At 41.1% G+C, this 22,416-nt stretch overlaps 1 protein-coding gene across 11 annotated transcripts in view; it reads left to right on the forward strand.

Annotated features, from left to right (window-relative positions):
- The window catches only part of JADE1 (jade family PHD finger 1), a 170,220-nt gene that overhangs the window by 128,601 nt on the left and 19,203 nt on the right, over positions 1-22,416 (forward strand). For 10 of the 11 annotated variants that reach the window (XM_064510693.1, XM_064510692.1, XM_064510696.1 and 7 more), the window contains 3 exons: positions 4,234-4,311; positions 15,554-15,636; positions 19,168-19,325. In XM_064510693.1, the coding sequence (XP_064366763.1) occupies positions 4,260-4,311; positions 15,554-15,636; positions 19,168-19,325 (293 nt within the window). In that variant the 5' untranslated portion in view covers positions 4,234-4,259. Of the gene's footprint in view, positions 1-4,233; positions 4,312-15,553; positions 15,637-19,167; positions 19,326-22,416 lie in introns of those variants that run through there. The other variant, XM_026107539.2, reaches the window with a different exon arrangement.

Below are 22,416 nucleotides of genomic sequence, written 5' to 3' on the forward strand. Positions count from 1 at the left end.
CCTCGGGACACGGTTGACATGGCCAACCAGCAGTCTTGCTTTCTTTGGAGCCAGCGGACCTCGTAGCTTATCAAGTGTCAGGCTTGCTCTGCGGTTGAGCAGTATATGGGCAAATGCGCATTTGGGGCTGGCGTAACAGTTTGGGGAAAAACTGCAATGGATGCTGCTTGTGATAGAAAACGTTTGGGGATGCTGCTTAGTTGGCTGGTTGCCTCAGAGAAGTTTTCAAATTGTTAAGGGGATTGGGAAGTGTGGTATGTGTGGGTGCAGTGGATGTTTTGTGGACCCTTGTGGATTATACAGCAGTTTTGTGGTTGCATGCGATTGTGGGGAGTTGGTCTGAGTGGCCTGGGTGGTCTCTTCCTGTCCTGTGGACATTGCAGGCTGAGTTGCATTGTTCTTGCTTTTTCTTGGAATGAATCTTAAAAGTTAGCTTGAACATTTCACCCTTTTTATATCACTGTGCTTACATGTGAATTCGCTTTACTTGCATGCATAATGATCTTAGCCAATTTGTACCATTAAACTGATTGTGGTATAGTCAGTCTTGATAATACTGCCTTTGCTTCTGAGCTAGGAAAATTGGCAGACTTTGTTCTATTTCAGAATACATTTTAATGAGATCAGAGGTGAATCAGACGTAGTATGTTGGCACCTGAGTGTAAAGTGTATGTCAAAATAAAGGCAAGTGAAAAATTTTTGTGAAAGTTAAGACTGAGAATTTTAAAGAAATTAAATGTTGCAGGCACTTGAATCCCAGATTAGGAAAGAGAATGAGATGAACAACTGTATTGAGAGGAAAAGTTTGACAGCTTTCCCATTCTGCCTTTTTTCAGTAGAGATGCATCCTTATTTTTAGTTAAGGATGTCACAAGTATGAATGAGTTACTATAGCTTGTTCCCCCTTGAAGATGAAAAAGCTGCTTGAATTCACAGGCAGAATGTGTATATAAATGGTTGAACAGGGAAAGGAAAAAAAACATCTGCACCTTTTAAGCTGCACCTAACCATCACTATCAATACCTTGCATTTATTTTTAATAGAGTTCTTGTGTGACTTAAGGTAGTTAACAGAAACTGATAGTCTTTGACAGCGTGCTACAAAAATCAGAGGCACTGATGCTCTTAAGAGCAGCTGCATTTCAGTCACTGTGGTTATAATTGTCACTAGCTATTCTAGTGTTATCTGTAAAACGTGTTTTAAACCATGGACATGAACATCTGGTGGGAACAGTTTAAAATCATTTCAGTTGAAACATGCTGTTTTATCACTTCTAATGATAAAACTTTTAGAGGGTTAATCTTACAAGATTTGGGACTTGGTCTTGGTCTGAGCAGGCAAATGCTGCTTTTCCATCTGTGGTTTAGCTCCCTGTAAACTCAGATTAGGTTCAGAGATGGGAAAACAAGATCTCTGGACTTCAACTGTTCTTTCATATGCATCTGTAAAAGAATTTCACATAAGCTTCATCAAATTATGTATTTCTTTTAATGTTACTCTTGAGGGCACAGGCTTTTCAATGTGGCCCACTTCAGAAACCTAACTAGGGTGGAAAAGTACATTAACTGCCTGCTTTAATCTTCTGTACTCCAGGGAACCAGTTTCCGTTTTGGCTTCCCTGACTTCCTAGAGAATTGGTGGAGCCTAACTAACTAAACTCGAGTGCTTGGATTGGGAGGTGTGAATACCATCCTCTCCTTTTAACAACAACAAACAAGAAGTTTATTTTCTTTTTCCTTTCTAAAGATGTGGTAGGAAAGCAGCTTCTGGACTTTCCTTGTTTCATGAATTTACAGAAGTATGGCTAGGAGAAGGTGAATTCAAAATACACTCTTCCAAAAGGTGTGGAGGGGCAGAATTTTGAATTAATTTCCTTGTTCATCTCGAGCTTATGGAGATTAGTGGATCACAGTGTATATATGTTGTCTTACTTTGCTTCTGGGTGCCTAATACTTTTCAGACCATGTGGGAATGAATCAGGAAGTGAAGAGTATGACCAGGAGTGTTCAAGTTAGATTTCTGGGATAACTTTGTTTTTCTTTATTTCCCTCCATCTCCCCTTTACTTTGTTCATGGGAGATGTTTCCATTTAAGTAAGTATGCTCTTTTATGTCTATATTGTTCATATTTCCTTCAGTTACAGGAAAGTTTGCGAACAACTAGAAAAAGTATCTTCAGGAACAGGTATTTATCCCCCTGGTTTAGGCCTTGTAGCAACTGGTCTGTCTGTTTTTCAGTTCATGTCATAACCCTGTTTTGGATCTGAGTGTTGTTTTTCTATCTTTATAAGTGACTATCAAAACTTGGCTCTGACTTGACTACATTTATACCAAATCTGAATTCAGATTTTGAGGGTTGAGCTTGGTGTATACATTTATTTACTGGTGACATTTCTGTTTATCATACCTGCAAAGTTCTGGTTTACCTCAAAGCTGTTCTTTTGGAAACAACTTTTTTAGCACTCGGAGGACGTCGTCATTGATGATTCTTTATTTTCTGGCATCAGAAATTGTATTTGAGCTTTTACTTTAGGAAAGGTCATGGTGAAGTGAATCATTCAGTTTCTTTTACCTTTAGTGAGCAAACATTTGCAACTCAAAACTCTTAGGTGTTTCAAAAACAGCCATGTTCAGTCCCACTCTGGAAAGTCAGTCTCTGTGAGAGCCTGTGCCCCTGCCACCCCTCCAGTTTGCATGTGTAAGATTAAAAAGGAGGAAATCTTCCAACGCACAGGTTCTTTCAACTGTGGAGTTCACCAGAAGCATAAAACAAGAGTCTTAGTTTCAGTTGCTTGTGATCTGCCAGCGATGATAAAACAAAATCCTTCAAACAAAAACATGGTTATTCCTTTTTATATGAATCTTTTTTTTTAAGAGCAGATATCGTTGTGCTTTTATAGGGAATAGTGGCAGTCTTTGGTTGGGCTTTTCTTCTCCTCGCCTTGGAAATTAGTCTTCTAAAAGCTGAAAACACTACTATTGGGTTTACTGCAGCTGAGTCATGTTCTCACTGAACAAAGTTGAAGTGGTTAACTGTGAACTGAATGAGTCAATGAAAAGAGTTTTGCTGAAAGGTTTCTAGGAAATCCCAATTCACATGAAAATGAGGAGGTTAGATTTTCTGCACCAAGCTAGAAGCAAAAGTAATTTGACATCTGATTTCCAAATCTGCACCCCACAGGCACGTATGAGGCTTTTGCTGCCAGCAGAACACCCAGCCCCTGTTGTCATCACAGCTGATAACATGGCAAGCAGTGACTCGGGGGATTTGATGTGCGGTTTGGAGTCCTTGTCAGTTTAACTTACGGTGGACATGTCTTTCTGCACTTGTCTTGTCATGTTCTTTCTGTTCTGTAACTTCTGCTTTTTAATGGTTTTTTACATGTAGATGCACACTAACTATTTACAGCTTCCTTAAACTTTCTGAATGTAGTTTCATTCCACGGAGAACACATGTGAATATACCAACACCCTGCGAATAGCTGATAAAAAGATAGGGAACTTTTCACCTTTACTTTGCTGGTTCTTGCACAGTTGAACTCAATATTGCTAGAAGTCATCAACTTTGGTAGCTTGGAGGAGCTTCTGTGGAGTCTGTTGTTGGTCCAATTCCCTCAGAACAGTTTCTTTTAGGCAGGGCAGTAGAAATGTGCCTGTAGGAAGAAATGACTCTCGCTTTAGAGGTGGTGCCTTCCAGAGCATAGATGCTGCACGTTTAGTTAATCTGGGAAAGCTTGCCTGGCTATGGCTGTTCTCCTCCCCTCCCCGCCGCCCCCCCCAGTAAGTGGAAGACTTTTATCTTTGGTTTCATAATCTGGCACTTTGCACAGGAATAAAATTGTTCCAAGAGCATATTAGCCAAAGTAAATATTTACGGAAGCACTAAAAATGTTTTTGTATTGCAAGTCTAGTGTCAGAGTGGGCAAGGGAAGTTAAGCACATTTACTGCAGATATTTAATCATTTTTTTAAGCCATTGGAGAGCAAAATACGCTGTCATTCTGGGGTGAAAGTGGTAGTGGGGTTATCATGATACCCTCCAATATTGTTTACACCTGCTCATATGATGACTGCCTAATTAAGCATCATTGAGATATTTACTGTTCATATTTCAAATGCCGTTTAAAGTTGTTTGTTTTCCTTTGTGTGCTCTAAATCCTCGAATGCCATCAGAAGCACAACTTGATGACTGTGTATTATTATCTTGGGTTAAGTGCTGTCTCATTGCTTTGCAGGCCGCCTGCTGTTTCCCGTGGAGATCATGAAACGTCGTCGGCTTCCTAGCAGCAGCGAGGATTCTGACGACAATGGCAGTAAGTGCTCCTTTGTTGCAGAGTGCACTAGGTTATGAGTTTGAAACACGTTTTAATGCAATGTTTTACATGACAGGCATTTTGCAGAGTGGTTGGAGCGGTGGAAGTTTGTGTTGTAAGGAACCAGTTTTGAACTCACTTGTTCTGAGTGCAGGTGGATGGTAGATTCAGGATCCTCCAAGGTTTACTGTTGACTGAACAGTGCTAGTTAATGTGATAAAAACAAGAAAAGTCTGTCTTTCCTTTTTTAAATCTCTGGTTGTAAGCACTATCATTTATTGTGACAAGGGCCGAATCCATGTGGAGACATATGTTAACATTGTCCACAGCTGAATATTTAACAGAAGTTTACGTTAGGATTTTAAATCTGCTTCAGTGTTCTCACACTCTCTTGTGCAATGGAAAGGTATGTTGTTTTAAACTTCGTAAGAAAAGATTGACAGTGCTTAAAAGTTGTTTTTTACTTTTGTTTGACGATTATCTTAGTTGAGGAATAACATTCAACAACTTGCAGTAATTAAGGAATTTGAATAGAAATTTATTTCTCTTTTTGAACTGTCTCATTCTGTTCTGACATAACTAATACTAAGCTATATGAAATGTACCTCTTGTGTTTGGATTCCAGGGAATTGATAGTCTTTCATGTGAAAAAGAAAAAAAATGGCAGCGTGGGAAATGTGCCAAGGTGTTTTATTTGCTTAAACAAGCAAGTTGATTTTACATGACAATAGTGCAGCTTGGCCAGTTGTCAGAGACATTTTCTTGTTTTTAATCTGATCTATATGCATGCGCATCTCCTGAGATAAAAGTTGGTGCATAAGTTTAAAATGATATTGGGCCAAATCTGTAAGTTGGTTTTTTTGGTGGTGGTGGTGGTGGTGGTTTTTTTTTTTTTTTTTTTTTTTTGATACTTCAGTCTGGAATGTAATAGAAAATGACTGGGGAGATTTTCCAGGTGCTTTTGAAGGCTTCACTCTGAATATTTAGCTCCTGTGCTGTGTTGTGGCCCTGTGAAAGGCTTCATCTGTAAACTGCTTCACCTCTGACTCCAAAGTGTGTCCGTGTTGTACAGGAGTCTGTTCAAGTAGCTGGTATGGCCAAATCTACACCTCAGACCTCCCTTAGGCAAACTGTTGCTGAAATGCAAGTGTGGTAAGAGGATTGGAGGAGGTAAGAACTAGCAAGTTGATTAGGAGTTCGTCCAAGGAAGGATAGAGTAAAAGTTATTAAAGATGTGTGGGGTTTGGCTTGTGGCTGGACAAATATCTGCAGTTGGGAGATTCTGGAAGAAAAAAACGCAAATGTAACCTGTTTTTCTGGGTTAGACTATTTATTTAGGGTTATAAAAATTGAAATTGGTGAAAAATTGAAATAACCCAAAGGTGAAGTGTACTATACTTTATTTCTTCCCCAGAAGAAATAAAGATATGTTTTTACTTGTAAAATATCCGGTAGCAGCAAATGTAATGTCTTTCATTTGAATTTTACTTTACCATTTTCTCACTCCCTCTTTCATATAATAGTGTTTCATTTTGATAATGATCTTTCACTCTCATATCTGTTTTCTACTCTGTGATCCCTTCATGTGCCTTGTGTTAGAGACTTTACCAAATAAAATATGAAGCAGATAATTTTGGAATTTAACTTCCAAAATATATATAGTTGACTGATCTGTTGCTGGTTATAATATTTGTTAGTAATATAATTTGATATGTAACTGTCTGGAGAAGAGCTGTTGATTTACTCAACTACTTCTTTCAGAAACTGTGTTTTTATCTGTTCCGTAGATCAACATCTAAGAAAATGAACTAGAAAAAAACCTTGGGTTTTTTTTGATCTTTATAATTTAAAGCGAGGAAATAGCTATATACTTACTAGTAACCATTAAGTTTATAACAACTTGATTAACAAATCTGCGTAACTATTTGTTGAATAAATTACATAGCAAAACCCAGTGAAATTTTAAGAGTATTTTGAAGTATTATTTGCAATATGCATTACTTCCCTTTCATTATACTTTTTTTCCCCCTTGGCTTAATTCTCCTTTTCCCCTTTTATTATGAAATTACTGGGCAAACTCATACAGGTCCCTGTATTCATTACTGCACAAATGTTCAAAAAGATCAAGGGTTAATAATCAGAAGGTGCAATAATGTTTACTGTAGAGTCAGCATCTCCAAGGCTTTTTGTCATTCACACTTCCATGAGAACAGCGTCTGGCATTCAGGCCCTTTCCCTCCATTCCTCTCACGTTAGATTTTTCCCCAATATAGCAATAGTTCTTTGTAACTATGTTTGAACTTGAAGGCTCTCCCCATATAGGTTTCATCTTCATTTAATCTTCTCTTGTCTTTGAAATTACTGGTTACTCTCACTCTGTAAATTTCTGTGTAGAGATCCGTAATTATTCTATCAATAGTATCTCTGATTCACTGTAGTGATACTAGTATTATGCAAGGTAACCAGATTCTGCTGCCTAAAAAAAACCAAAGGTAAGGATTTCTGTGAATTTCTGGCCTTCTCGTTGGAGCTTTTAAGTTTTTCACTAGGTGTTTTTCCCTCTCAGAGATTCCCAGAGGCAGAATACAATTAAATAGACTATTTTGAGCACTTCAAACAGCCGCCTTTTAATTGAAAAGTTGAAATTTTAATCAACACTTAGTTGAAATCCTTCTGCCAAACATCTGCTTCACTTCAGTCAGTCCCACCTCCTGACCCTCCAGCGTGCTGTTTGCATTCCCGACACTCCGTAGTCCTTCAGCTGGGAGTGCGACACTGCTCTCCCTCATCTCGCAAGGTGAGGACTGGGCTTGCCAACTGCTGGGTACCTCAGTGCTGAAGTTGAGTTTTCATACTGTGCCTTAATAGGACTGTGTGATCAGGCATCTTGGACTTACCATGAGTGTCACTGGGTGTATTGTTGGAGTAACCTGAACGATGATGCTTTTTGGGGGGTGGACCCTACTGTGTGCACTAGTGCTGCCTGGAAAATACTTTGACATGAAGAAATAAGCTTTTTATTTTATTCAGCTTAGAAACCTGAGCATTTGTAAGGTAATAATAATTATGCTACTAATACTGAAATTTATCTGCAAAAATATATTGACATAGGAAGACTGTCTTTCCTTAGATGACTTACTAGTTTCCTTGGTAGTCACAGGCTGATACAAATGCCACACACTAAAAAGACATCAGCTTATCTGTAGGTCTTAAGAGGAAGAAAAAGGTGCTCTCCTTTTGTGAGATAAAATCAGGAAGAATTGTTTTCATTTAGGGGTGAAATACATCAAACAGAAAACAGAAGGAGGCTTAACAACATGGCTGCGGCCCTACAGTACATAATTGTATTGTCCTATGTAAGATACTTTATTGAGGGTGGGTATATATTATTTAAAGTATGTTAAAGCTATGCAGCTTAGAGGGAACTCACTTTTCTGATCCCTCTGATCAGAAAAAGTCCTCTGACTTGATTCTTTCCAAAAGCTAACTGCAAACTGCTTGCTCCCTAAAATGTTACCTTCCTTCCTGCAACCTAACTGCTGCAGATTGTTCAACTATGTCTCCATAAAATCAGAATTCTAAATCTAAGTCAGATCTCTAAATCATGAGACATGACACCAAAATAGCTTATTTGAAGTAGTGAGTGAGAGGTGCCAGTGAAAGCTGTGCACAGCAGTACTGCAGTCAGTAGATAGTCACTAGATATCTGAGTATTTTCTCAAAGAATTCAGTTTCTGAAGTTATAGGTCACTTTTGAACATTTCATATATAAATATAATTGAGTGAAAAATGGCTATGGGCATAGTTCTGAATTTTGAACTTCTGTCTAAATACAGAGAGATGGTGTTGGAAGAGGCTTGGGGAGGGGACTAAGATTATTGGCACCTCAAAGTAATCCTTTTTTTGTCATCTGGCAGCTTGTTAGTTTCTGTCCCTCTCCAGATAATGCATTACAGCAACTATACTAGACTATAATATAATTAATATTAGCCAGGCCCTTTATAAAACGCCTTATGATGTATGTGATGACATCTTCAAAACCTGTCTTAAGTAAATTGGTAATGTTTACCTGAAACTCAGTTATGTCCTTGTTATCTGCATGGCTGGCCAGGGCTTTGATATTTTTGGAGCCATTTTTGTTACCTTCTGTGTTGACTTGCTTCTCCATTGCAGAACTCCTCCTCTTTGTGGTTCCAGGTCTTACTCTAATTAAGTATTAGATCTTTTTATCTTTTCTGTTCAGGGTTTCACCTGACTTTTTAGCTTCCTTGGTCTGCAAATCTGCAAAGGTAGTTTGTAGTGAATATACCTTTCGCTCTGTTTCCTGGTCAGATAGAGTTGTGTAGTAGTTTCCATTTACAGTTTTGGTGTGTCCCTTTTGCACAGAACTGCAAGATGGCATTTGAGACGAGGCCTGGACTCAGACAGTTGTATTGTGGGGAGCTTGGGTGAAATCCAGGCACCCTTTGATGTCAGTGACAGTTTGAGCCCCTGTTTTCAATGAGCAAGGAATTCAGAGCGTGATTTTTTTCACACTTGCTTGCTCTCACAATGCCTTTTCATTTATTCTTGGAGGGTTTGTCAGTTCATCATACTCTTCCTGCCACAGTGTCTGAAAGAAGAGCTGAAGACGCTTGCGGATGTAAAACACTTCTCGGCTTTACAAGGTTTCCCATCACTTCTGAGAAATAAAAGATGTAATATGTATGGATTATGGAGTATAGTTCTGTAATTTAGATGGACTCTTATTCTACCGCTGCTAAACAAATTTTGTTTTAAAGGTAAACAGCTTTTGGCAGTAACCATTGCTTTGACTGAATGACATAGGTCTCTAGATTTATAAAGTGCTTTTCATCCCAGTGGATTCCCAGTGTTTGAGACACATCTGAGAAGTGCTTTAACAAGAGTTGCCGAGTACATAAACCTAGGTATGTACGCCATTTACCATGGACTTCCAGCCACTGCTGGCCTGAAGTGTGGCAATTACTTAGCAGTGCATGTCACCCCGTGCAGCCTTTTATGAAGAGGAAGTGAAGAACTTTTTTTTTTCCAGTTGAAGTGACTGGGAGATGAAGGATGGCTTTTATACAACAGAATGTAATGTAATTATAGCACTAGAGTTTGGACAGAGCAGCATGTTTAGCAGTCACTACGACACTTTTGGAAGAGGGTTATGGGATCTGAAATGATGACAAATGATCAGAACTTGGATCTTACCTGAAGGTTAGGTTCACTGGGGCAGGGAATGAGCTTTCGGTGAAGCATGTTACACTTTTGAGCACGCTGAAAGAGTGGTTTGAAAGACATATCTGGGCTGCTAGGATATTGTATCTGAGGAGAAACATGACGTAATCATCACCTTTTCCAAGAGGCACATTTTTCTTTACAAGACTCCTAATATGGAGACTAGCTAACTCCACTTGAGTTGTGAGGCCGGACAGCCTCATGTGTTGTGGGCCTGTGAATGCTAGCTTGGGAGATGCTCAAATGAGCTTTGATAATCTGTACTGAAGTTTGCGATAAAACTGGGTACACTGTTATGCTAGAGCAAAACTATAATAGGAAGCGTTGGACTAGGGAGCGGGAGTGACACTTGTGTCTTGTGATGCAAAGTAAGATGGGGCTAGAAATTCCTCACTGATAGAAGAGTGGTGTGTGCCTGTGTGTGGTCATGTATGCGTTCTGTGAAACTCAAGTCCATGCTGCTGGCAAAAGGAAGGACAGCAGGGAACTTGTATTGAAATGCTGTGGCGGGGGACTGCAAAGACTGTTCATTGTACATGTCGGATACAGAGGAGCTGTGCAGTGTTGTTGTAAAGCGCTGCAGAGATCGCATGGATCCATGCACTGTTCAGCAGGTGGAATGGGATAGTTGTCAAATAACACTTTAATTTTTGAGTGGCATCAGTGCAGACAGGATAAAAGGCAGTTGCTTTTTCTGTTTTGATCTTGAATGAGGTTATTGCATAATAACACACTATTATATAAAGGTAAGGAAGAGATGGATGGGCAAATCTTCCAGCAGCAGAAACATGAGAAGGGGAATTTGGGCATGTGAAACCATGTTGTAGGTTGTGTTTGCATACTTGCTGCTTTCTCTGTGATAAGGCCTGAAGGTTTGTGCACGGGTAGCTCTTTTTATACTTCACGTAATGGAAAACTGCCTTTAGAGTGCTCTTTTTTCTGTTTCTTTTGTGCTGGAATTTGGATCTAGACATGTGGAGTTACATCTAAGTGATGTGAGCCTGATTGCAAAGGGATGTAGGCCAGGGAGACTCGGAGCATCTATGTTTTCTGCTCAGGCTGCAGATCTTTCTGACAGGTGTTGGCAGCAGCACCTAGTTTGCCTCAGAGTGAGTTGAGGAAGAGTCTAGGCATCTGGAAATGCCAGCGTTAAGCAGAAGCAGCAGCCAGGCATACATCCACGTCGGAGGTGTTTTGCCCTGCTGTGCTCTCTGGTGTAATGGTGTAGCAGAAGTGTATTTACAGTGGGAGAAGTGCCTTCCGATGCCCAGTGATCTGAGGCTTTGAAGTGTTCAGAAGCTGTAGCAGCAGGTAGTTCTCCGGGGATACAGCTGGGTGCCTTGCAGGTGGCTTTACAGCAGCCTTGTGCATGATGATACGTAACAACTGAGCCTTTTCTGCTCCTGCTGCGTAGCGTATTGGTTGTTGCTGTAGGATGCCCTGAGGGCTTGAATTGCTTTATTGGTCCCAGGGAATTTTCTGTTTTGATGGTCTTTTTTTGAATCAAAACATGTTTTTGACAGATCATTTAATAAATTGATACAGCTAGAATTGATTAGATTTCCTCCTTTTGGGATGTGTACGTTTTTCACAAATACAGAAAAAGAATTCACACTCCTTGACTGTTTCCTTTTATTATTAGGAGGTGTATATATTATATACACTTTTTAGTGACATTATAAAACCCCAGTATTTACAGCGTAAGGTTTATATAACAGTCTAGGGGAACAGAAAGTTTTCCTGCTTGGGACTTGCATGTTTTCTTTCCAGCACCAGTAGCGTGTTACAGCTTTGTCTCTCTTGACAAGAGATTACAAAGTTATTGTGAATCATGCCTAGTTAGTTGTTTGGGGTTTTTTTGCTTTTTGTTTTTAAGTGGATAAATGTGAAGGGAGAACTGAGACCTGTAGTAAGGATCTGATTCTTCTGCCTTTGCTCTCAGTGAGGTATTTTTCATGTATTCTCTGTGTGTTGTTGAAAAAAGTCCTCAGAGACATATGAACAGCTAGGACCTTCAAAAGGATCTTATGTAGAAGAATCAGGACGGTCCTGGTGTGCATCTCCTGGAGCCATGATGCCAGCTATGTTCATCCTTACCTTGTGTGATGATGTAAAAGGATCGTCACTTAATAAGACACCTTTTATATCTGATTCCTAATGAAGATAGTGTTGTATGTTTTAGATGTGTGTTTTTTAGCTCCATGCTTTGGAGCTCTGTATTTTTCATACTTTGCTGTTACTCACATGTTTTTTGTAAGTATATGCTCTCTAACATCTCAGAGATCTTCCATGGAACTAATTTCCCCCATGAGGTGTAGTGTTATCTTATGAATGTTTTATATCTTCAAAATCCCAGTAATTCATACTTCTGTTGTCTTTTCTGTTATTTTACCAAAACTCTGTGTAACTTTGTCTTGATCATTAGTGGTTTTTCTAATCTTGGTGATCCTCGTTTGGGTTGGAATAAGACTGTTTTTCAGAAGACTGTTGGTGAACATAGTCATTTAGGATACTTAATACAAAGGGATAATTTTCCTGAAGAGAGTCTGGAATCTTTCTGAAGTCGTCTATTAGGATCATGTGTTTTTATAACACAGAAGAACTGTTTTGAATCCTGTGTTTGTTTTGACTGCAGCATATTGTTTCTTCCATGTACTCCATGAATGGTTCTTACTTCATGTGTTTAGACATAAAAAATCGGATCATTTTTCACTGAAGTAGCTGTAATTGCCTGTGAACTTTTTCTTTCAGTGAAGTCCCTCCTCTGGATTTAGTACCAAAATACAGAAATGATGCTTTAAAGATAAATCACATCCTTCATTTTCCTCCTGCACTTCTATTGGTATTCTCAGAGTGGGTGGATTGCCTATTAATGAAGGAAACTCGGGATAATTTAGTGATCTGGTCTTGGCACTGTTGAAGGCAGTGATACTTTGCCATTGAGTTTAGTGAAAGAGTTGAAGCTCTTCTTTGAGATTACATAAGTGGTTAAATGTAATACCATTATGGGCTGGATATTCTAGTATCATTTGGCTGGCTCCTTTAATTTCATGCACTTTTGTGTCTTAAGCGGTGGTTATTTGAATCTGTGAATGTGTGCTTTATAGTTGGGCTTTGTTTATTCAGTGAGTGAATGTTTTCCATACTGAAGTGAAGCCCTTGCCAAAGGTCACCTGTTAGCTACAGTTACAGATCTTAGTGGGTAGTAAAATCTCAGTCCCATGAGAAATTCTTCCATCTTTTTCTCATGGTGTTATGTACAGCCATGTTACATTGCCCAGAAAAATACAACAGTCACTTCAACTTATTAAAAACATTTTCGCTGTCCATTCACCAGCTTTATGTGCAAGGAAACAGCTATTACAGAACTATGCAAGGAACGCTTTCTTCCATCCTTCGTTGTAGGAAGTTATTTGGCATGGAAAAAATACTCATCCTGAAGAAGACTGGCTATGTTTCAGTTGTCCCTTCCGTATGAAAACATATAGTGAGATTTCATACAGCCCTTTAAAAAAAGCAATGTGGAATGTGTAGATTCTGTAGTTTAGGAATTGATAAGATTTTACTCCTCACGTTGCATGAAGGGGTTAACTAATCCAGTGGCCTAGCCTCAATGTACCTGTACTGTGTCCATAACCAGAAGTACGCTTTTAAGACACTGTGTTGACATGTAGCATCTGCAGATAACAGAGTACTGAAATGGAGACAGAAGATATGGTAAGCATTATTTTACTCTGCACATTTGTAGCTTCTCTGTGGCATGAGACCTGGAAATCCATCTTTAGTACCTACTTTGGGAAAAAAAATGCACCCTAAAAAAAGCCCATATGCTTGCTTACTGTCATCCTTCTGTTTGTGGGAAGTTGTCACCAGAGCTGAATTAAAGCACACAGATAACGATCCAGACGTACACCATACTGCCACTGCTCTAATTTTGCCAGACACGTGCATTACTTAGAGCAGCTATATTAAAGCCTCCAAAGTCACCAGCTCTGCTCTTGCAGAAACTTCAGAATCAAACACCTCTTTGCTAACACAGCTTGTCATACTGCATCCACACCTGGTCCGCAGCCCCCCTCCCCAAGCCTGAGCGTATGTACGCAGAGCAGTTGGATCCACAAAGGAATGAGAAATTTCAAAGGCTCTGAAGTGCCAGTGTGTCGTGAGCTGAATACCTCAGTAGCAGGTAGTTGGTCAGATATTAATGTCTTGCAGATGGAAAAAAAGTGTCAGAACCCCCCAAAACTGAACACTAATCTGTGGGGGTAATTATGTGGTGTATGTCTTAGAGAGTCTGTTGATTAAAGAAATCACACTTGTCTTAATGTTAAAATGATAATATATAAATTGCTAGATTACAAGAAAAATCTGCTGTGCTTTTCCTGTTAGGAATTTTAGTTGTGTATCTCTGACACTTTTTCAGTTGATTTCATTTATCCTCCTCTTACGTGCTTCTTACATGGAATTTGGGCGTAGGTTGATATGTGCCTGAGAAGCAGGAATTTGTGGTGCTGCTTGTGTTTTTCTTTAGTTTTCAAGAGAACATTTAAATGGGATAGTAGTTTGATGGTCTCGGGATCTGGCTCTTCGCACAGGTTAATAAACTGTAGTCAGTCACTTTCTGTGGCTTTTTTTTTTTCTTAGAAAATTATAATTCTAAAATAAAGGGGCTTATAGAAAGTATCCATGACTTTTTTTTTTAAAAAAAACCTTTCAAAAAACCTATCTTTTGTGTTAAAATGCTAATATTCCTTTAAAATTCCTTTTCTGTATTCTCACCTCAGAAGATAAGATTTCTAGTGGGTTGCTGCATACCTTGCCTCCAGCTTGGGACCGTTATGCACGTTGTGTGTAATGTTCATTGCGCTGTTAAAGCGTGGTTTGTAATGGGACATATTCCTCAATGTATTACTAACTGAAGAGACACTCATAACTACAACATAATGAATTCTTCTAATGATTGATTACTCACCGGTATCTTTGAAGTGAAAGTCATATGCAGTCACTTTACTTTGAAATGAGTTTTGTGATTTTAGTAGAGAACTATCCCACTCCCTGCAAACAGTCTGGTTTTGAACAGCCAACGCTGTTACACTTGCTGACCTCGGACAGGTTTCTGCCGGATGATGTGAGGAGATGTTGCTCTAACAGACTGTAGCCTTACACTTTTTGCTCTTAGCACGTGCTTGTGCAGGCAGCAAAAAAGAAAGAGCAGTGTGGGAAGGCGTTTGCACTGGTTTTGTTTTTTGTTTTTTTTTTTAATCACCTTGTCAATGGAGTGTAGTTTCCTTCTTTCCTTTTTTTCCTTTCCTCCTGTTAAAATATTTCTAAAAGCTGACGGAGATTCTGTCAAAAGGTTTCAAGGCAAAAAGATATAATTTGTTTGGAATGTAATGAAAGAATAATTCTGTCGACCAAAAATAGCATAACCAAGCTGAGAGATTTCCTTAGGAGAAGAGACAGCAGGTCTTGTTTTAGGGGCTGTACTGGTTGAGCATAGCATTTAGCTTCATTTTGAAAAGGCTTGGTCTGGTAGAAAATGGGTAGCCAACAGAGATAGGACATTAGGTACGTTGGCTTCAGAGATTACATCTCAGATTATCAGCAGACTTCCTGATCAGTTTTTAGTCTGTAGAAAGTGGATTATTGCTGCTCAGAGAGAAGGATGTTAAGAGGTAGCTTTGAACACATGCTGGGGGGAGAGGTAGTAAGTATAGCGCAGCCAATACATATATTAATAGAGAATTATAAAGAAAACAGAAACAGAAAAATGATCACAGAAGTGACTGAGCAACCCTTTTTTTTGTTTTTTCTTTTTTCCTTCTTGTTTGTTTTGAAAGAACTTTTCTGAGGTTTGTCATAAAAGCTCAGCTGACTTGCCTTACTCGTGTTAGTCCTACTGAAGTCAATTAGCACACCTAGCTGGGTGTGCTGAGAGAGAAAGCTCTTTGCTGATGGATGGCAGCAGTGTGTTTAAATGATCATTTCTGTGTTCTAGGTTTGTCTGCTTGGTCCCAGCATTCAAGATCTCGACGTCGGATGACTTCGTGTTCCAGACATGAAGATCGAAAACCCTCTGAGGTATTTCTGCAATTAGACTTGCATTTTGTTACATCTGTCTAATGCAAAGCACATACATATCTTGGTAATGGATCCATTTCTTCTCACTTACATTTTCTTTTCTTTTTGCTCCATTTTAGCTGGCATCTATCCCCCCTTTTTTCTGGCCTGGAGATCAGGGAGTTCAGCTGTTGACACAGCTACTGCCAGCACCAGTTTTTAGCTGTGAATTGTTTGGCTTAGTCTGACACACATCCAACATAGCTCTGGAGTCTGTCTTCTACTATTTTGGGCGCTGGGGTTTATTTGTAGCTTGATTTGTGCAGAGTGAAAATTTATGTTAGGTGCATTCATTTCATAGCCGTTATTGGGCCTCAGTAAGTGATCTTTGTTAATGTGCTTGTCAATTCAGAAATTTGCTTCTTGACAGTTCTGTCTTAGGTAGTGCTTTGAGGAGGACATATCAAGGGATAAGTAAATCCTTTTGAACTTTCCAGGGTGGATCAGCTGTTAGTAGCACATGAATGCCATCCAGTTCTTTGGAGATGCTCATGCTGAATCTTTGTATCTTCAGGCAAACACTGGACTCCAGATTCTGTAGAGGCTACAAAGAAAGAGTTAGCTTTGGGAGGCAGTATTTCTTGGGCTTACATACTTAGCCAGCACATGTGCTTCTGATGCATCAGTGAGTGGTTGGTGCTGAGAAAAAACATGCTTTGCTAATCTCCCTGATGACAATGTACCTAAGTCCTAGAGAAGAGTTTTCACGGGAAGGATCCCATTCGTTGCTCAGTCTGTTAGAGCTTCAACTGGAGAGTTTACTGGTGGTTTTTCAGTATTTTTTTGATTGTTGGCTCTTAGGGATTTTTTTGCGAGTGTGCAGACCTATGGTGAATTTATTCTTGTTGGTGATAGGCTTGGTTTCCTTTACTATCTTTTGCATATCCCTTAGAAGTAGCCCCTAGATCCATTTTGAAATCTATCTCATGAAAGGCTATCAAGAAATAATCTGAGATAATTATGAATCTTGCTGTTGTCTGTGTGTTCCTGGTTTCTCCTCTTCCTTTCCTTGCATTTGTTGGCAATATTTCTTTACAGCTTGGTGCTGTTCTCTCCATTGTCTTCTCAACCTGGATGGACTTTTCCTGTACTTCCCTCTAGGTCTGGTCCACAGTCATTTCCTCCTTCCCTCCCTCTCTTCGCATTGTCTCTGCTTGCCACAGCACACTATTCTGCTGATAAGTGTGCTGGCAGAAAAACGACACTTGCTAAGCTCCCCGGGTGAAATCCTAGCTCTATTGAAGTCAGTGGCAAAATTCCCGTTGACTTTAGTGTGGCCAGGATTTCACCCCTTCGCTTTGAAGTGCTTTGTGCTTCAGAGAGCCAGCAGTTCTGTACGCTCCTCTTTGCTCCGGGCAGTCTGATTGCATCAGAAATTAGAGCAGAAAGAATGGTGTCACAGGGCCACTGGCTTGAGAAGGAGTTTCTTGGCTGTCAGGTGCTGTGTTAGCTTCTTTTCTTTTGTGAGAGCTTTGTGACAAATTTATCTGAGAGCCTGAGTTACTGCGGCTCTCCGATTGAGCAAGTTTTGCATCCTAGTTTATATTTTAAGTTTTGTTTTCATTTGACATTTGACTGCTTTAATTCAAATCACTTAGAAGTGCAGAAGCCCCTGGCCAGCTGTGCTTGTTTATTTTGTGAGCCAGTTTACTCTGTGGATTATTTTTCACTCCTTGATTGCAGCCTCATAAGACCTGTAATTGGATTGTTTAAAACATTTTCATTATATTTCATTACCTGTACTCACCCTTTCCTTCATGCTGTGATATTACTCTTTATTTTTTAAGGGTGGTGATTTTTTGACAGGTATTAACACAAGAAAAAAGTCATGATTTGATGCTACTTTTTATGACAGTGACCCAATTTTTATGACCCAGCATTGAAAGAGAAACATACTGAAACAGAAGTAGGGAGTATGTGTGTGTTGGGAGGGAGGATAGGCTTCAAAATGTGCTGTTTGGTAAGGCAAATCGCACTTTGACATAAGAAGTACAGTTAAGCATCAGATTCATTGTTTCTCTAACATATTTCCCAAAAATCATAGATAAGATTTCAGGTGTATTAATGGTGCATGACAAATTGCTGTCCTTGGGAGGCCTGCTTAGGTAGCACGCTATATAGATCTGGTTCTTCCTCAGCCGTATGCAAGAGTTGGCTAGAAGCAACCTGAAACAGCCAGTATGGATGTTGGTTTGGGGCTGGGCAGAGGGGTGGGAGGTTGTGTCCGTTTACCCCAGGAGCAGCTTTTGGAGCACTTTCCTGATTATCTGCCTTTTCATTCGTAACTTGCAATGCAGAGCTGCATAGATGTTGACTCTGCCTGCCATGAACTAGGAAGTTTGCAGGGGAACTTTTCTTACGATACTACTTTTCTTCTTCTTGCCCTAATGGTGTTCATTTTTTGTCACCTGGTTGCTTTTTAATCCTTTTCTTTGAATGTGGCATTGAGTAGTTAAATATTTGCAAGGAGTTGTGGAGACGAGGAGTACTGAGTGCTCTTGCTGTCCTCTCCAGCAGCTTTGCCTTACAGGGCCTAGAGGGGTGGGGAGAGCTGGAAGATGTGCAGACAAGTACAGGCTTGTAGTTCTTACGCCTATGATATCACCCTTTGCTTTCTGCAGTGCTGACAGGCAGCGGCAAACCAGGCTGAAGCTGCCACAACAGCAGCACAGCATGCCCCCTACAAGAGTGAATCGGTTTTTATTTCATTCTATGGCTTGTTAAAGGCAGCATCGCTGCTTGTTTATGACTGCTAACCCCAAAGTTGCCAGACATCCTGCTGGTTTTAGAGGCTGATGCCTTTGCAAAGGCAAAGTAAAATCTTGGCTACGGTGCAGAGGTGTCTGTAGCTGATAAAATAACAAGCACCTGTGCTGGGCATGGCGCTGCCACCAGACTTCCAGTTTGGAGATTACTTTACTTGATCTTTTGATTATTATTTTAAAATACTTGCACAAAGAGTCATCTCCTTAGAATTTCCTCTTGCGGCTGGTCATGGTAGAGTCACGCCTTTATTTCTACCACAGGGAATTTCTAGAATGTTTTTGGATTAGTCAGAGCTCCAATAATTAAAAAAGCCTTGAGGCTCGGTCCTGCTCTCTCTGAAGCCAGCTGGATCATTGGTAAGGGTGTTCACGTGGAGCAAGACTGAGTCTTCCTTATGCTGCTGTTTTAAGACTCTGAATTCCTGCAGCTTTTATTGCAGCCGAGAGGGAGGTAAAAGTGAGTAGCACCATTTGGCATCTTGTCTCCAGTGTTGGGGGAGCATCAGAACTTCTAGAGGAGTTAGCTGCAAGTCATTGTATCAGTATTTGCCACTTCTCCTGCCCTGAAGCTAAACTTTTGTCCTGCAGTAGGCTGGGTTAGTTCACTGTTGATACAGTGACCTTGTTATGCACTGTGCTCCATGGTTACCCTGGAGCTGTGAATCATAGAGTGTAAATATCAAATGTCAGTGTCTCTATTTTTCTCTCTTGGTCACTCTCTTTGCAGGTGTTCAGAACGGACCTGATCACTGCCATGAAGTTACATGACTCCTTCCAGCTGAACCCTGATGAATACTATGTGCTGGCAGACCCCTGGAGGCAGGAGTGGGAAAAGGGAGTTCAGGTGCCAGTTAGCCCAGGGACCATCCCAGAACCAGTAGCCAGGTATAGTTTGGAGGAATGTAAACAAATACACATATGTTTATGCTAGCAGCTTACGTCTACATTGCCTTGGCTTCCTGAGCTTTAATCTGCGGTATCTAGCTAGAAGGGACTTGTTTCTCAGAGATGAAGAGCGACCTGCCTCAGCTTTTGGAATGGTCGGAGAGGTCAAGAATCAGGCCTGTTCTGCCTATGTGTAGAAATATGGATGTCAGAGAATCATTTCTGGCATTATGTTAGGAAGGAGTGTGATGACAGGGCCTCAAAAGTAGCTTCCATTTTTAAGCCCAGACTTGACCTCACTCAGCATTGCCAGAAGAGTCCTCATCTGACGCTTCTTGTGTTTAGTTCCAGACCAGAGGTTCCTTTCAAGGAATTGGCTAGACAAGCCAGATTTAAAGGATCAAGAGAATACAGAGTTTGTTCTGGTTTTATGCTGTTTTCTGGTCTCGTTTTGTTCACTGACTCAGAATTTTTTTTGTTATACAACACTTCAGCTGTTTAAAGAACCATCCAGATGTGCACGTAACTAAATACGTTAATGTGAGATTTCCCAGCTCGTATCCAAGAAAGCCTTATTTTCCTTCTCTTGTTCGTTACGTTCAGATGTTGTTTTCTATTTCAAATTAAACAGTACACTTACAAAGGCAGGAGCATACTGCAGCAATCTATCTGCTTTATGATTATTTGGGATTGGAGTTGGAGAAAGCGAGGAAGGTGAGAATTACTGCCATTTAATCATACTGGATCTCTGAGTAAGTCCAGTCTGGCTCATAAGGCTTTAGCAAATGACCTACCAGTGCTAGTGGGGCCACAACAGCCCAATCTCTCATACGCAGCTAAAAAGTCTGGGCGACACTACGCTGCCTCTGTCAGGTCTGCACCTGCCAGCTTTAACCTTGGAGTAGGGAGGCCATAGGGGGATGTTTGTCAGTGCTTACTGTGTCCTGCGCAGCAACCTGCAGACTGCTGCACTGCCCTGCCAAGTCTGTGCAGTGAGGAACATGCCTCCACGTCAGGTAATTCCTTTCCTCCCTCCTCCTCCCCTTCCTCCTCCTCCTCCTGAAGGATCGGACGTGGAGCTCTGAGGAAGACTCAGCACTTCCTCCTCTGCTCTGTGGTTCCGGACGTGGGAGCATAATCTCTCCCTGCAGCGCCTGTGGCCTGCCCCATGCTGACCTCACCCGGTCCCTGCGTTAATGCCCACATGTACACGCACCCTCACATTGCTTTCTCCTCACTGCTTTCTCAAGGTGTCTCCCAGTCCTGCAGGAGGGGCAGGAGACCTGTGGGCTTTAGCAGAGGGAGACCTTCCCCAGTGTTCCCCTCCCTGGATCTGCCTCACTTCTGGGGAGATGGTTGGGTGGCTGTATCAGGTCCAGGTACTCACTTAGGAGGGAGTCATTCTCTACGAATGGGGGAGTTGCTCCAAGTTTAAGAAATTAAAGGGGACAAGGCAAGAGGGCCATCGAAGTTGTAGATAGAGGCAAGAGGCACCACTCTTATTTTTTTTTTTTTTTTTTAGGTGACGAGCTGTCTTGTATGGCCCTACTCACCTGGTGGTCAGAGTGGCCCTCTGATACCTAATTACTATCCTGTCGGCCCCTCGCAAAGCAGTTGGGGAGCCCTGCTGTAGCTGGGTTGGAGTGCTGCAATTGTTCTGTGCATGTCTTCGGGAGGGGAGGGAGATGTGACTGTAAACTGAATCAACAGTAGTCAAATAGTCACTCGTGTAGAACAGAAGGAAAATATAGTACAGGTAGCTGGTGCTAACAAGGGAAAGATATTGGCGAACCAAAGGCTTTGCCCTAGTAATGACCAGTTAGGGCAGTGAGAGTAGGTCCAGAAGCATGAAGTGAGTCTGTGTGGTGATTTGGCATAAGTGTACGCTGATGATTCAGTTGAAGGTGCTTTTTGGTTTGTAGTAAGTGTTACTGCTTTTGTATTCTTTCTGTCACAAAACTGACGAGATGTAGATGGTTTGTTTCAAAGCCAAACTACCTATGCTTATTTCTTCTGTGCAGCCACAGTGATATTTAGGCAGCAGGCACAGGATGCTGCCCAGAGGTTATAAATTCCACATGAAGAGGTACTCAGGAAGGGGTTTACGGCACAGAAGGTTCAGAAAACTGTGCCCAGTTTAAAATAAATTGTGTGAGATGTAATAGTCTTTAATGTGTTAATACCACGCAGTATGGCCAGGAACAGTTCTGGCAGTGCCGTTAGCTCTGCAAAGCCATTTGGGTTACGATTCATCCAAAGGCCCCCTTCTGCACCTCAAAAGCCCTCCTCTCCACCCACCATTTCTCAGATTGTCATGTGAGACAAGTTAGATCGGGGAAGATGTAGGCTGTGCAGGGGACTGAAATGGAGGCTTTACTGGGATCTGTGTATGTGCAGGTACAGTAATGGCAGATCAAGGTATCTTTCTGGACGGGAGGAGGAGTCAACATGTTGGACCTTAGGTTTGGGCAAAAATAGGGCAGAGGACGTCCTGCCTGCTGTAGAGCTTAGGCTGGCCCCAGCAGAAAGCGCTGTGTGGAGCGGTTCCATCTCCTCTCTTGTAGGACTAGAGCACGAAAAATCATCAATACGAGTGCTGTGACTGGTGCTGCAGGAGGCAGTCATTTGGCAGCGTGGCCTGGTGCTCCCTGAGGTTGAAGCATTATGCCATGAAGTGGGTTTCATCCAAAGTGGGTTTCAGTGTGTGCAGTTAACTGAGAGAAGGTGGAACATCCTCTGCTGCGACAACTGCACAGCCGCTGAACCGATGGAGTTAACTTGCTGTTTGGAGGCGAGCTGTCAGTTTGCTGGGAGAGTGACTGATGTCCTTCAGCTCAGGTGTTTTTGTCCCAGTTCCTGGCTTTGCGGAGTTGCAGCCTCCCAAGAATCTAACCTAGAACAAGTTATGTGCTGGAGGTACTTGCGGTCTCCTGAACTGATTGATACCTGTGGTCAAACAAAATTTTGTTTGGCTGGCAGCTGAAATACACTTTCCTACCGGTTTGTTGGCCACCTGGAGCCTTCAAAACCTGAGAGAAGGTAGTTCGGTGGCAGCTGATCAATTACTTACTCAAAGCTTTGGCCCAGTGTG

The sequence above is a fragment of the Dromaius novaehollandiae genome, chromosome 4 (assembly GCF_036370855.1).
Source record: "Dromaius novaehollandiae isolate bDroNov1 chromosome 4, bDroNov1.hap1, whole genome shotgun sequence".
Classification (NCBI taxonomy): domain Eukaryota; kingdom Metazoa; phylum Chordata; class Aves; order Casuariiformes; family Dromaiidae; genus Dromaius; species Dromaius novaehollandiae.